Source organism: Aegilops tauschii, chromosome 3 (assembly GCF_002575655.3).
Source record: "Aegilops tauschii subsp. strangulata cultivar AL8/78 chromosome 3, Aet v6.0, whole genome shotgun sequence".
Classification (NCBI taxonomy): Eukaryota; Viridiplantae; Streptophyta; class Magnoliopsida; order Poales; family Poaceae; genus Aegilops; species Aegilops tauschii.
Genome location: NC_053037.3, coordinates 7,895,380 through 7,909,327, shown reverse-complemented (window position 1 = coordinate 7,909,327; position 13,948 = coordinate 7,895,380). Strand labels below are relative to the sequence as shown.

The following is a 13,948-nucleotide window of genomic DNA, read 5'->3' as shown; positions in this document are numbered from 1 at the left end:
TTTGCTCTGTGCAATTTCTCAGACAGAAGTAGTAATAACCACATCAAATACTGTGCTAGAGAGCAATCAAGGGTCAAGCACGCTTATCTAAAAAAAAGGTCAAGCACGCCTAGTAGTTGCTTGTCCCAACGTGCCACGCAAACGGCCGGTGATGGCCCGTCACTCTCGGAGGGTGGTGCATGAACATCAGGCTATGATACTTGTCAACAAGACGTAGCTATTCCCATCACTTTAGGATCAGGTCGGAGCACCAGTCCAACACGGGTGCTAGACTCTGACCACCTTGCCGGCGTGTCTAAATCCTCTCCCAGCCACTTCACCGTCACGGACACCGTTTCAGCCGCTTCTCCTCGCCGTCGCACCATCATGGCGATCAACAAACTCATCGCCTTCGTCGTGTTGCTGGTGGTACTGCAGAGGGTGCGCTCGGATGATTCCCCGTGCGGCTTTCCGGCGATCTTCAACTTCGGCGACTCCTACTCGGACACCGGAGCCTTCCCGGCCCTCTTCCCAGCGGTGCAGCCGCCCTACGGCCGGACCTTCTTCGGCATGCCGGCCGGGCGGCAAAGCGACGGCCGCCTCACCATAGACTTCATGGGTACGTTTATGTCCATCTACGACATCTCAAGCGTAGCAGGTTTTTTTCCCCTGAGCAAACAACTCAAAACTGGAGAATCTTTTATATTGTTTCCGTGACATGTACTGCAGCCCAGAGCCTGGGACTACGTTACCTGAGTGCGTATCTGGATTCACTGGGGAGCAACTTCACGCAGGGAGCCAACTTCGCGAGCGCCGCCGGAACCATCAGACGAGTGAACGGGAGCTTGTGGACCTCCGGGTACAGCCCCATTTCGCTGGACGTGCAGATCTGGCAATTCCAGCAGTTCATCAACAGGAGCCAGTTTGTCTACAATAACATAGGTGAAAATGAACTTAAATCCAGCTCCATTCATCGAGCGTCACCATGCAAAAATCGGTATATTTTCAACAATTTCTTACCGGAGGTTCTTCGATCTCTCCGCAGGTGGAATCTACCGCGAGATCCTGCCGAAACCCGAGAACCTGGTCTCCAAGGCGCTTTACACCTTCGACATTGGCGCCAACGACCTCGCCATGGGCTACCTAGACAACATGACCACGGAGCAAGTGGAGGCCTACGTCCCCGACCTCATGGAGAGGCTCGCGTCGGCGATCCAGACGGTGTATAACCTCGGTGGGAGGTACTTCTGGGTGCATAACACGGGGACGCTCGGGTGCCTGCCGTACGCCCTGGCGTACCGCCCGGACCTCGCCGCCGAGAAGGACGTCATCGGCTGCTCCGTCGCACTCAACGCCGGCCCCCGGTTCTTCAACGCGCGGCTCAAGGAGACCGTGGCCAGGCTAAGGGTGGCTCTCCCTGAGGCCGCCTTCACCTACGTCGACGTGTACACCGCCATGTACAGGCTGATGAGCCAAGCCAAGAAGATCGGGTTTGCGGACCCTCTACGCGTGTGCTGCGGGTACGGCGGCGGCGAGTACAACTTCAACAAGGACATCGGGTGCGGCGTTAAGGTGGAGGTGAACGGCACGGTCCGGGAGGGGAAGTCGTGCGAGGACCCGTCCAAGAGCGTGAGCTGGGATGGCGTGCACTTGACCGAGGCGGCTTACAAGTTCATCTTCCACCAGATCGTGGACGGCGCACTCTCCGACCCGCCGGTGCCTCTGCGGCGGGCCTGCCAAGCGAAAGGGCAATGAGCATGTTGTCCATTAATTAGGCTGCCGATGTCGGATTTTTCCAAACGTCCATACTCCAAATAAAATATGTATAAAATCTGGAGTGTGTGTATATGTACTCCAAATAAAATCTGCAGTGAGTATCTATTTATAATTGTTATAAAAAATATCTATGAATAATACATACATCTAATGCTATGTGTTGATGGTAACGTCGCGCGGTGAACTTACGTAAGTAAATAGAATACTCCCTTCGTCTAGGGGTATAAGCCACTTTACAAAAGCCAAAAAATCCCAAAACACTTAGGCACGGTGTATTAACTCCCACCTTGTTTCTTGACATAAATAAAAGAATCAACCAATAAGACATGTGGGGCTTGTATGTTTTTAATGAGTTGAGACATGTGGGACATCGGGTGAGACGGGTCACCCACGGTGCTGGGGCATTTCTTCCCGATCTACGTCGCGGCGGCGTGGTTGTTCGTCTCGGGCGACGGCGCAAAGTGGCGGCGTGGTGCTGGGCAGAGGCGGCGGAGCTGCTAGGCTTTGAGGAAGATCTGGTGGCGCCGGCCGCTCGGTGGGCTCGCAGGGTCATGGCGGCTTTGGTCGCGGTGGCCGGTGGCTTGATCCCGGGGCGGCGGCCCTGGAAGGTGGCGGCGGGTGAAGCTTGGACTTCCCGCGGCGGCATGGCATGGTGGAGTCTCTGTCCAAGGCAGATCTGTGTCGGCGATCTCGTTGTTTTTGCTACGGATTGGTTCAGATCAGAGACGGTGACGAGCGTGCGGGATTCATCTCGGCGGCTCTCGCGGTTTGGCAAGGCGGGGTGGGAGCCCTCCTCCCAGGCTACAGTGGTGGCGCACTTTGCCAGTGGCCGGTGCGCCAGGGCTCCTACGGTGGCACTGCTGTTGCGGTTGGTCGCCGGATCTAGGTGGCTAGATCTGGGGCTTTGAAGGCGGTCGAGACAGTGCATAGGTTGTCGGGTGGATTTATTGGGACGGATCCGGGTGAAAACTTGGTCTTCGGTCGTTGGCTAGGCCGGTGATGACGATGCCCTTATCATTGTTTTCTTCATGAAGGCATCATCGAGGTGAAGCTCCCAACCCCACCCAATACCTTCGAGGGGGAACCCTAGATCAGTTGATCGGATGACGGCGGCAATCATGTGTCGTTACCCCCTTGGGGCGGCATTCTTGGAGATGCACTCGGGCTCGAGGGACCAGCGGACGGCTTCTTCGGTGGAGCGGTGTTTCTTTCTACATATTCATGGCGGTGGTTCTCGGCGGCGTGGAGCAGTGGAGGCTCAGCGTCAGATGTGTGGCGATGGACACGCGCAGGAGGACGACGTTGTCTGGCATCATGGTGGCGTCGATGGCAGAGAGACCTGACAAGGTCGATGCGTCAGTATATGCTTTGAGGATGGATCAATAAAAGACGGAGGTGACGGCCCTTTGCAGCATGTGCGTGTGGTACTCACTGAGAGTGCGCCGGACCGGAGTGTTACCCAGTCCCACCTATGTGGCTTGGATGGGGCATCCGGCTTTAGATGTTAGGCTTTCGTGTGATGTCTATTTGGTATTTGGCCCGGACATTCGGCACCCCTTCATCAAGAGGATAGGAGTAGCGACAGGTGTCGTCTAGATGGTGGCCCGGGCTTACTGTTGTATTACTTTGTAAGGTCTTTGTGAATAATAAATAAAATGGCCGCATGCATCACCCAGATGCAGAGGCCGGGGTGCATCCTCCTTTTCTAAAAATATAAATCATTTTTACATGACTTATAAGTAGATACTCACTGCAGATTTTATTTGGAGTACGGATACTCACTGCAGATTTTATTTGGAACAGTACGGGTGTATAAAAAAAATCCTAGCTACATACGCAGCCTAATTAACGAACGTCATGCTCATTGCCCTTTGGCCTGGCAGGCCCGCCGCAGAGGCACGGGAGGGTCGGAGAGCGCGCCGTCCACGATCTGGTCGAAGACGAACTTGTTGGCCGCCTCGGTGAAGTGCACGCCGTCCCAGCTCACGCTCCTGGACGGGTCCTCGCACGGCTTCCCCGCCAGCACCGACGTGCCGTTCACCTCCATCTTGTCGCCGCACCGGATGTCCCTGTCGAAGTTGTACTCGCCACCGCCGTACCCGCAGCACACGCGCAGGGGGTCCCCGAAACCGAGCTTCCTGGCCTGGCTTATCAGCCTGTACTTGGCGGCGTAGACGTCGACGTAGGTCAAGGCGGCGCCGGGGAGCGTCTCCCTGAGCCTCGCCACGGTCTCGTTGAGCCGCGCGTTGAAGAACTGGGCGCCGGTGTTGAGCTCCACGGAGCAGCCGGCGGCGTCCTTCTCGGCGGCGGCGAGGTCCGGGCGGAACGCCAAGGCGTACGGCAGGCACCCGAGCGGCGCCGTGTTGTGCACCCAGAAGTACCTCCCCCCGAGGTTGTACACGGTCTGGATCGCCGACGAGATCCTCTCCATCAGATCGGGGACGTAGGCCTCGACTTGCTTGGTGGTCATGTTGTCGAAGTAGCCCACGGTGAGGTCGTTCTGGCCGATGTCCAAGGTGTAAAGCGCCTTGGATATCAAGTTCTCGGGGTTGGGCAGGATTTCCCGATAGATTCCACCTGCAGACAGTTTAAGCTTCCAGTGAAAAATTATTTCCTCCATTCACTTTCGTAAGTTGTTTCAGACAATTCAAAATAGGCTGTTTTGCACATTATCTGAAATATTTTCAAGGTCTTATAAAAATGAACAGAGGGAGTACTAAAAATATACTCGATTTAAGTTTCATTTTCACCGAACCTATGTTGTTGTAGACGAATTGGCTCCTGTTGATGAACTGCTGGAGTTGCCAGATCTGCACGTCCAGGGAAATGGGGCTGTACCCGGAGGTCCACAAGCTCCCGTTCACCCGTCTGATGGTTCCGGCGGCGCTTGCGAAATTGGCTCCCTGAGTGAAGTTGCTCCCCAGTGAATCCAGATACGCATTCAAGTAACGCAGCCCCAAGTTTTGAGCTGCAAGCAATACGTGTCAGGAAAAATAAAAATCATACCTGAAGATGATGTAGATAGACGTATACATACCCATGAAGTCGATGGTGAGGCGACCGTCGCTTTGCCGACCGGCCGGCATGCCGAAGAAGGTCCGGCCGTAGGGCGGCTGCACCGCCGGGAAGAGGGCCGGGAAGGCTCCGGTGTCCGAGTTGGAGTCGCCGAGGTTGAAGATGGCCGGGAAGCCGCACGGAGAATCATCAGAACGCGCCCCCGCAGAGCGCTTTAGCACCACCAGCAACACGACAGACATGAGTAGTTTGGTCGCCATACTAGTGCAGCGATGAGCGGAAGCCATTTCCGCCGCTCGTCCGTCACGGTGAAGCTGCAGCGAAAATGCATGATTTATACACGCCGGCCGGCAAGTCAAGTCCAGCATCGAGAATATTAAGTACCACATGCATTACCGTTGGACTGGTCCTGTTTTTTCTTTTTACTTTTTGATGAGAATGGGAGTGGTCAGGATTCATACACGCCGGCACCGGCAGGTCGTCGGAGTCCAGCACCCGTGTTGGACTGGTGCTCCGACGTGATCTTAAAGAGATCGACGGGCAGCAGCAGTTTCTGGATAGCTGCGTTCTGTTGACAAGTATCCCGCCAGATGTTCATGCCTCACCCGCGTTATATCCAGAGAGTGACGGGACTATCACGGTTTAGGTGGCACGTTAGGACAAGCAACTAGCATGATTGACCCTTGACTACTCTACATGTCTAGTATTTGACTTTTTCGCGATGATGTGGCCAAAACCGTTATTACTTCTGTCTGAGAAATTGCGCAGAACAAAGAAAAAAGGACCCCAATAGCCAAGGGAACATTCTCTAGGAAGCATGGCTTTTTGTAAGACAAGTTTTTTTTTTGCGGGAAAACTTTCAATCTATTCATCTTCAATCATGGCAGTACAACGAACACCCGAAATAAAAATTACATCCAGATCCGTAGACCACCTAGCGACGACTACAAGCACCGAAGCGAGCCGAAGGCGCGCCGTCGTCATCGCCCCTCCATCGCCGGAGCCGGGCACAACTTGTTGTAGTAGACAGTCGGGAACTCGTCATGCTAAGGCCCCATAGGACTAGCACCCCACAACAGCAACCGGCGCCGATGAAAAATAACGTAGATCGGAAGGATCCAAACCGAAGACACACGAACGTAGACGAACAACGACGAGATCCGAGCAAATCCACCAAAGATAGATCTGCCGGAGACACACCTCCACACGCCCACCAACGATGCTAGACGCATCACCGGAACGGGGGCTAGGCGGGGAGACCTTTATTCCATCTTCAGGGAGCCGCCGTCGTCTCGCCTTCCTGAGTAGGACACAAACCCTAGCAAGACTGAAAAAAGGACTAAAAACGGAGCCCTCCCGCCGGCCCTTGCCAGGATCCACCGCGCCTCCATGGCCCTAGGGCCACCGGAAACGAGGCGGACCTGCGCCGGCGTCGGCGAGAGGCACGAACCCTAACTTTCTTTCTTGGACAAGTTAGCATGGCTTTTGCGAATGTTTCTTATGACTAAGTTCATCGAAAGTGCATGGCAATTTCGTCAGCATTAGATGGCAACTTTTGTAAAAGAAGGGATTTTGCTGCGAAAATTGCCGTGTTCGCCTTAAAGAATTAACATGCTCATGCAGATAAATTAGCAAAAAAAGGTTGCTTAGTCAAAGAATCAAACTCGCAACCAACGATAAAGAGTCAGCATTACTTACCAGTTGAGCTGATGATTATTAGTTATTACAGTGGTGCGAGATTGTCGAAGAACTAATCGCATCGGTAGATTAAAAAATCAAATAAATTCAACCATTGAACATCTTTTTAAATATACGATGAACAATTTTTAAATACACATTGAACTTTTTCATGATATACACTGACTTTTTTAAAATACACATTGAACATTTTTGTGGGAAACGCTGAATTCTTTTTTGATATACGCTGAACATTTTTTTAGTACACAATGAACATTTTTTTAAATACAATGAACATTTTCTTAATATATGGTGAACATTTTGTTAAATGTATGATGAACATTTTCGTAATGCATAGTGAACTTTTTCATAATGTACAGTTAACCATGTTTTTCATATATGATGAATATTTTTGTAATAGGAGGTGACCTTTGAATATAACACACAGGAAAGGGAAGAAGAAATAAAAAAAGAAAAGAAATGAAAAAAGAAAAAAAACGAAAGGAAAAAGGAACGAAAACAAAAAGAAACAGAACAAAACCAGTGAAGACCGGACAAAACATTGCAAAGAACCGGAAGCAAAAAAACACAGGAAAAAAACGAAGGAAGCTGTAACGAACGGATAAAACGCGGACCCTGTACATGGGCCGGCCCACCCGGTGGCTCACCTCAGCGAAAGGTCAACCTTTTGACGCTAACGGGCGTCAAATAGGTTCTGCCGGTTCTACGTGCCACACATATGTGTGTCAGTGTTGTAGGTGGGCTTCATAAGAAAATTGCTCTAGCCATGGGCGGGCCATGGCCCATTCGGCCTGGCGGAAGCTCCGCGAGTGCTTCTCACAGAATGTTAGCTAGATAGCATTACCAAAGAGAAAAACTGAAGGAGTACTAACGCATGTGAGTTTTATCCTGAGATGGTTGATATAATTGATGTTCATTTTCTTTTTGAGCCCGAGACCCGCCGAAAGAATAAAGTCTAATTTTCATACTCCAAGCTCAACCTTATTGTGTGCAATTCTAATCTAGGCATAGTGATGACCTATATTTGAGTTATGTCCGGGAAAGGCTCTCCATGCGAGATAATACCAATCTTTGATTAAGCATATCATGTAAAAAATATTGATTATTTTCATAAAATAAATTGTGAAGGCTTCTTTACATGTGTTATGTGCCTATGCAAGATTTCCTAAACCCATGTTTTTTTTTTCAAAACGACTTTATTTCTCATATAATAGATAGGTCATTTACATGAAAGCGAGGAATAAAATCAGGGATAGGAACGTCCCAAAAGCTAGGGGGTCCAGGATTATAGCAATGTTTAGCTGAGCCATCTGCTGCATCGTTTGCTTCTCTGAAGCAGTGTGTGAACTAAACTTTTGCAAACTCCCGTATCAAGTCCTTGCACTCTGCTATTGTGGCAACATCAGGCCCTTGGTAACCATCATCAAGATTTCCTAAGCCCATGTTACCAACGGAACAAGCAAGCGCTTGATCATTCTGCATTTCTACTCCACACCGATTGGTTGCCATGTAATTTTGACTTGTGTGGGGCAGGCCAGCTTGTTGCTCTTAATATGCTACTACTATATGTATATTTTTTGGTATGATAGTAATAGTAATACTTTCTTGCATAACTATATATATGACCTTTTGGACATGGCATAACTATATATGTAGTGCTTCATTTTAACCGCACAAATTTATATTTTGACCCTGAATTTTTTGTAAAATATATGTTCTTTTTTTGCAAGAAGTAAAATATATATTCTTAATATTATCAGCTAAGTAGATAACCTTCTAGAGTACATGGATCAAATTTCTCTTATTGGTACTATATATGGATGTATAAATGGTGGTCACATTTTTCAAGTGAAAATATTATCACTATATTGACCATGAAAATTACTTTCATTATATCATTTTATAATCTTTTTCTAAAATATTCATATGAAGAATATGTCCAGGACTGTGTCAAAACATAAAATATGTACAATTGAACTGTGGGGGTTGCCACAAAATCTCAATCATACGAGAGTGTGCTTTTGACAGCAAACTCAATCGTACCAATTTAATTTGTATTACATAACAAATTCTGACTTAGACAACAAAAGTAGGCCATATTTTTCTTGATTGTGGATATTATGAAAATAAATTTCATGATTAATCTATTGATAACATTTGGCACATTAATATATAAAAAGATCATGTTCATTATGTTCGCTTTCACTGTTTCTTTTTCCAACCGGGCAACCCCCTTTCCATTAATGACTTTTTTTTAACAGCAACCTTTCCATTAATGACTTAATGGAAAGATAACAGCATCCAATCTTTTGTTGGTGCTACAAACACCAGCGACATATGACCACACCGAAAACTGGAAACTAGAAAGGATGGAGTGAGTTGGGGGACTATCTGGAAACCCGCTATAGCTGCACAACAAACAACTACTATGGGGCAAAAACCTGATAGCACCACAAACTATCCAAACCAAGATGATAGCAAAAATAGAAGACATAATCTCACAGGCAGCAACACAGGATCACATCTGCCCAGCACATCCAGATCAACGCGCCAAAACATCACTAGACTAAAGACCAACAACTACCATCAGGTTCCACCACCCGCATCCTGGAGGACCAGGCTGTCGCGTCCGGAAGAACCTTCAGTCAGGGACGACGCGTGCCTGCAGCTTGTTCGACAGAAGTGTTGCCTCCTTCATCTCCGCCTGGATCCCCATCTTCACAATAACACTTTCATCCTTCTTCAACAAACCTGTCCAATAGGATAAGAACGAACAAGCGGTAAAGATAATCTGAATTGCAGTACGCATCACATGGTTCTCAAAGGTCACTTTATTACGAGTGCACCAAATACCCCAACATATAGCCACCACACAGGGTATCACTACTGGAATTCTGGGCTACCCCGAGTGCCATGGACACTCGGCAAAGGGCCGAAAACCGCCGGCAAAGCCTTTGCCGAGTGTCACCCTCGGCGAAAGCCACCCGGCGTACACCTCTTCGGCAAACAGGAGTTTGCCGAGAGCCAGAACACGGGCACTCGGCAAACACTTTGCCGAGAGCCAAACAGTACCACTCGGCAAAATAAAGTAGCTAACGGATAGCAGACGGTGACGGCGGTTCCTGACACGTGGGACCAGGCGAACAGCTCTCGGCAAAGATATCATCATTTTTTTTTCAAAAATATTTAGCAAGTTATTTAAAAGTTTTACTGATAAATGTGACTAGTGGGACCACATGTCAGATAGAAAGAACACACACAAAAAAATAGGATGTTGCATATGCTTTGCCGAGAGTGACACTCGGCAAAGTACGCAGTAACTAACGGAGCCGTCTGTTGCGGACGGGCATGCCACGTGGCTCCTCTTTGCCGTGAGCGGCTCTCGGCGTCTGCAACTTTGCCGTGCGGTGCCTCTTTGCCGTGAGGCAGTGACGGCAAAGATGGCAGTTTGCCGTGACGGTGGGTTTGCCGAGAGTAACACTCGGCAAAGCTTGATTTCCCGAGTGTCCGTGTTTTAGCACTCGGCAAAGAGTATTACACCCGGCGTACATGAAAATTCCAGTAGTGTATATAAAACTTGTCCCCTCCAGGCAGGAGAGCATATAGCCAAGAGACAATTTGCCAAAAACTACTAGGACAACAATCAAAACCCATCACTCTACCAACAACGGCCCAGGTTATTCTAGCCACCCCACAGCCAAAGAACAAATGTTTAGCAGATTCCATTTCTGGACAAAACGAATATAAAGGATTCCCTTCCCAATTCCTTTTCCTCAAGTTATCTCTAGTTAACACTGCATTTTGGAGAAGTTGCCACATGAAGGCAATCTGAACCCATTCCATCTAGTAGAAGCTATTCAGAGGTAAGTCAAGGCAGCCGATAGCTTGTGCACGAGACTATAGATTGTTTGCGTGCGGTAGTACGTATGTAGTTAAGAGAAACTAAACTCTACATTGCAGATTGGTCGACACTATCGATATAACTGTCAATACTTTCTCTATGTTTTTAATTTCATTATTTCCAAGTAATGACTAAATTATGTTGCTTACATTGCAAGTACCATCTCCGGAATGGAGAAGTGAGAACTTTCTCACCCGGTAAATTTCCACGTGAGACAAAAATAAAGGAAGGTGTGTTATTGCAGTTGTCCCAAATAATTACAGTTGTCACATACTTGGTCACATCAAGACCTAGAAGTAAGTTTCAGTGGGATTTCAATCTACAGTGTCAAGGTAAATACAATTGTCCCATCCTGCAATGGTTAGGAGTACAGCAGGATTTTAAATCCGTTTTGGTGAGATGCAAATGTTAAACCTGGAGTTGAAGGGCAGCAAAGATCTCGATCTGCCTCGGCTTTGCAGAACAATCATGTTTCTCATCTTTATGCGGAAAACATCTTAAAACAACGCAATAAGAAGGTAAAATCCTCATGAATCTTCTCAATGCCACAGGAAAGGGTGCAGCGGAGCAGGCATTTCTAGGAAGTTAAAATACCACTGAAATACTGCTGCCACTGTAATCAACATGGACATGTCACAGTGAATTCAAAGATTTAAGACGCTTCCATCCTGCAGGTTAAGCTAATAGAAATGCAAGAAGAGTTCTGGAGTAAATTATTGATGAGAAGCAAGAGCATTCTCTTCCCACTGATATCCTGTCTTCTTCCCAGAGCAACTTCGATTTCAGCCAACATAAACATTCTTTTCTCCTTCCCCTGGGGAACATTTTCCTAAATGCTTCGCCAGGCTGACCACCAGATAAATTAATTCTTTCTGCTTGCTTGCCCTACCAAAAGCAACAGCCCAACGGATATCTCCAGTCAGAATAGTTCTGGAGTAAATTATTGATGACAAGCAAGAGCATTCCCTTCCCACTAACATCCTTATACTGGAAACCTGTCAGTTTGGAATAATCGCCAGTAAGTATAACTTATAAATATCATTTCGTGCGAAGCAAAAGGAGGGTGTACTGTATAGGTGTACGCGAATTATGCACTTCACCAAATAGTGATGGTAAAGAGGGAAAGGCAAACAGTGTCATACAAGTGAGTGTGAAAAAATAATGACGGAGAAAACTTCTGTGAACTCTTTGTAATTTGAATCACCTTAGCCACCACCTTAAAATTGAGCAGTCGATTCAACATAACGCCAAATACTGTACGAACAGAAATTTGCCGCTGATCATCGCAAACATAAACCTCCGAATGGACGCTAAAGAAATTGTGGGCTATCAATTCAACAGAGGCAACGGTGCATTCTGCTGTGTATATGGTATCGATGAAACACCCTGTCAATGTGTCAAATCTTTTAACATGCTATGGGAGTATTGCCAAATAACGAACAGATACTCAGAAACAAAGAACCAGGAAATAAAACCATATCAACTTACACATAAAAAAGAAACCAAGCAAAGGTAAATATGTAATTACTATGTGCAAGAATCATACCTAGCTATTTGTGGATCTTATGAAAACTTGGAGTGATCCATACAGGAATCGGCCAATTCAACCATGGTTGGGGAGACACCACACCACTGGCACTTATCTTATAAGAATCCTCCAGATTCAGTATTCCAACATCCCGACGATTATCTTTCGCGTCAATCAGCCAGTACTCGTCGTCGTCGGTGAAATAGACATGATTCGGCAGCAGCCCTGGGTAGTCCTTTGTGGGAAGGCAACAAGTATAGTTGTGCCCGATGAACAACGCGTCATCCCCCAAATTCCGCACACGGACCGCCTGCTGCTTGTCGAAGTCAACCCTGTATATGAGTATATCTCAATACCAACTGTATGCCTCTCTTCTTGCTCCCCACTTGTTGTCTCCCTGGCGACCCTCCATATTTGCAGCACACTCCCGGACGACGCCTTGGATAGGTACCCATTATACGCCACGAATGGCGAGTTGTCCTTGAAAATCATGTTGCAGGTAGCACCAGAACCTTCAATGGCGTAGCAATGGATACCGCCGAGGAGATTCATCGCGTAGAGCGCGCCGTCGTCGGCGAATATGCAGTCGGAGTACCGCGGCGGTTCGCCGGGTGCCGAGGGGATCCAGTGCCACTTGTCGTCACCGACCCTCGCAAACGAGAGACACCTATAGGGATTGTGAATCACCACGGCCGTGCAATCCCCCAACGCGGGATCGCCGGACAGCACGACCTTGAGATACAGAACTCCCCGGAGCTCGTCCACCCCATAGGGCTGCGGCTCGTCGCCGTGGCGAGAAAGGTCGTACCTTTCGAGGTTGCCGTCGCGGTCGAAGACGGGGCTCACCTGCTCGATGGTGGCGACGGAGGGGAGCGCGACCTGCTCGCCGGTGGTGGGGTTGAGGAGGTGGAGCTCGGAGCGGGCGTCGGCGGTGACGAGCCACCCGTGCGAGGAGCCGACGATGTTGCGCTCCCCGATGGGAGGGTCCGGGAGGCGCACCCTGTAGGCCTTCTTGTCGGCGAGGCTGAAGAGCTCGGCGGCGTTCGGGCCGGCGGCGGCGGTGGTGTAGAGGAGGCAGGGGGTTTGGGGACGGAGGTAGATCCCGAGGCGACGGAGGGCGCGGGCGGTGGCGCGCCAGGCCGCGCAGACTGCGGCGGCGCGGAAGAGGTCTGGGAACTCGAGGGCGCCGAGGACGGTGGTGAGGACGTCTGACGGGAGCTTGGACCAGTCGGCAGCGGCCGCCGTCGGTTTCTCCATTGGACAGGGGCGCACGCGATGCAGGGGAGCAAATCGCTGACGGTTCCCTGCTTCCCCCATTACAGATAAGAAAGAATTAAGAAGCTGAACTTCTTTTACAACAAACAGTGTTAAGTTCTACTCGTACATACTCGCAACTCTTAGCGCTCGCCCAGCGCCCAGCCACACGTGATAGGAAAAGCAGTGTCCCCTCTCGTTAGGGTTTAGACTTCCTCTCGGCGGCGGCGATCGGCGATCTCCACCACCGTAGAGAATCACCTCCCCTTCCCCCTCGCCTCTCTTGCTGGTCTATCGGGGTGTTTATCCCGGCAGTGGCAGGTTCCCTGGCGGGGAGGAATTAGGGTTTCACCGCCCGCGGAACACATCGATCTCGGGCGAGAGATCCAATGGACGAATCGTCTTCAAGCTTGAGCAAGGCAGCAGCCGAGCTGGAGGCCATGATGGCTGAGTTAGGAACTTAGGATTGAAAGAGGATGATCTTCAGGACGTGGTCATGGAAGATGATGAACTCGAAGAGGAGGCTACTCGGTGGATGGCAGTCGCCCGGGTGCACACGCCAAAAACATACAGTCAGTACTGGTTTTATAGGAACATGCGGGCAGCGTGGGATCTAGCGCAGGAGGTGCATATTCGGCCTCTGGAAGATAACCTATACACACTCAAGTTCTCATGCCTAGGTGATTGGGAGAGGGTAATGGAAGAAGGCCCATGGTCGTTCAAGGGAAAGGCGGTGGTGATCGAGCGCTACGATGGTTTCACCAGGCCGTCGTCTATAGAGCTGAATAAGATTACTA

General features: G+C 49.2%; 2 protein-coding genes and 1 pseudogene across 2 annotated transcripts; 1 reads left to right on the top strand and 2 right to left on the bottom strand.

Annotated features, from left to right (window-relative positions):
• The first annotated feature begins 219 nt into the window (after nt 1-219).
• On the top strand, nt 220-1,893 carry LOC109760922 (GDSL esterase/lipase ACHE). The gene is made up of 3 exons (XM_020319717.4): nt 220-598; nt 709-921; nt 1,025-1,893. Exons 1-3 carry the CDS (start codon nt 367-369, stop codon nt 1,732-1,734), a joined length of 1,155 nt encoding a protein of 384 aa, XP_020175306.3. The 5' UTR covers nt 220-366; the 3' UTR covers nt 1,735-1,893.
• Nucleotides 1,894-3,401: 1,508 nt separating this feature from the next.
• Nucleotides 3,402-5,122, bottom strand: LOC109760923 (GDSL esterase/lipase ACHE). Its single transcript, XM_020319719.4, has 3 exons — nt 4,793-5,122; nt 4,511-4,723; nt 3,402-4,332 (listed from the first exon to the last, which is right to left on the bottom strand). Exons 1-3 carry the CDS (start codon nt 5,055-5,057, stop codon nt 3,617-3,619), a joined length of 1,194 nt encoding a protein of 397 aa, XP_020175308.1. The 5' UTR covers nt 5,058-5,122; the 3' UTR covers nt 3,402-3,616.
• A 5,460-nt stretch (nt 5,123-10,582) lies between these two features.
• On the bottom strand, nt 10,583-13,173 carry LOC109760924 (putative F-box protein At2g33200; annotated as a pseudogene).
• Between the last annotated feature and the right edge of the window lie 775 nt (nt 13,174-13,948).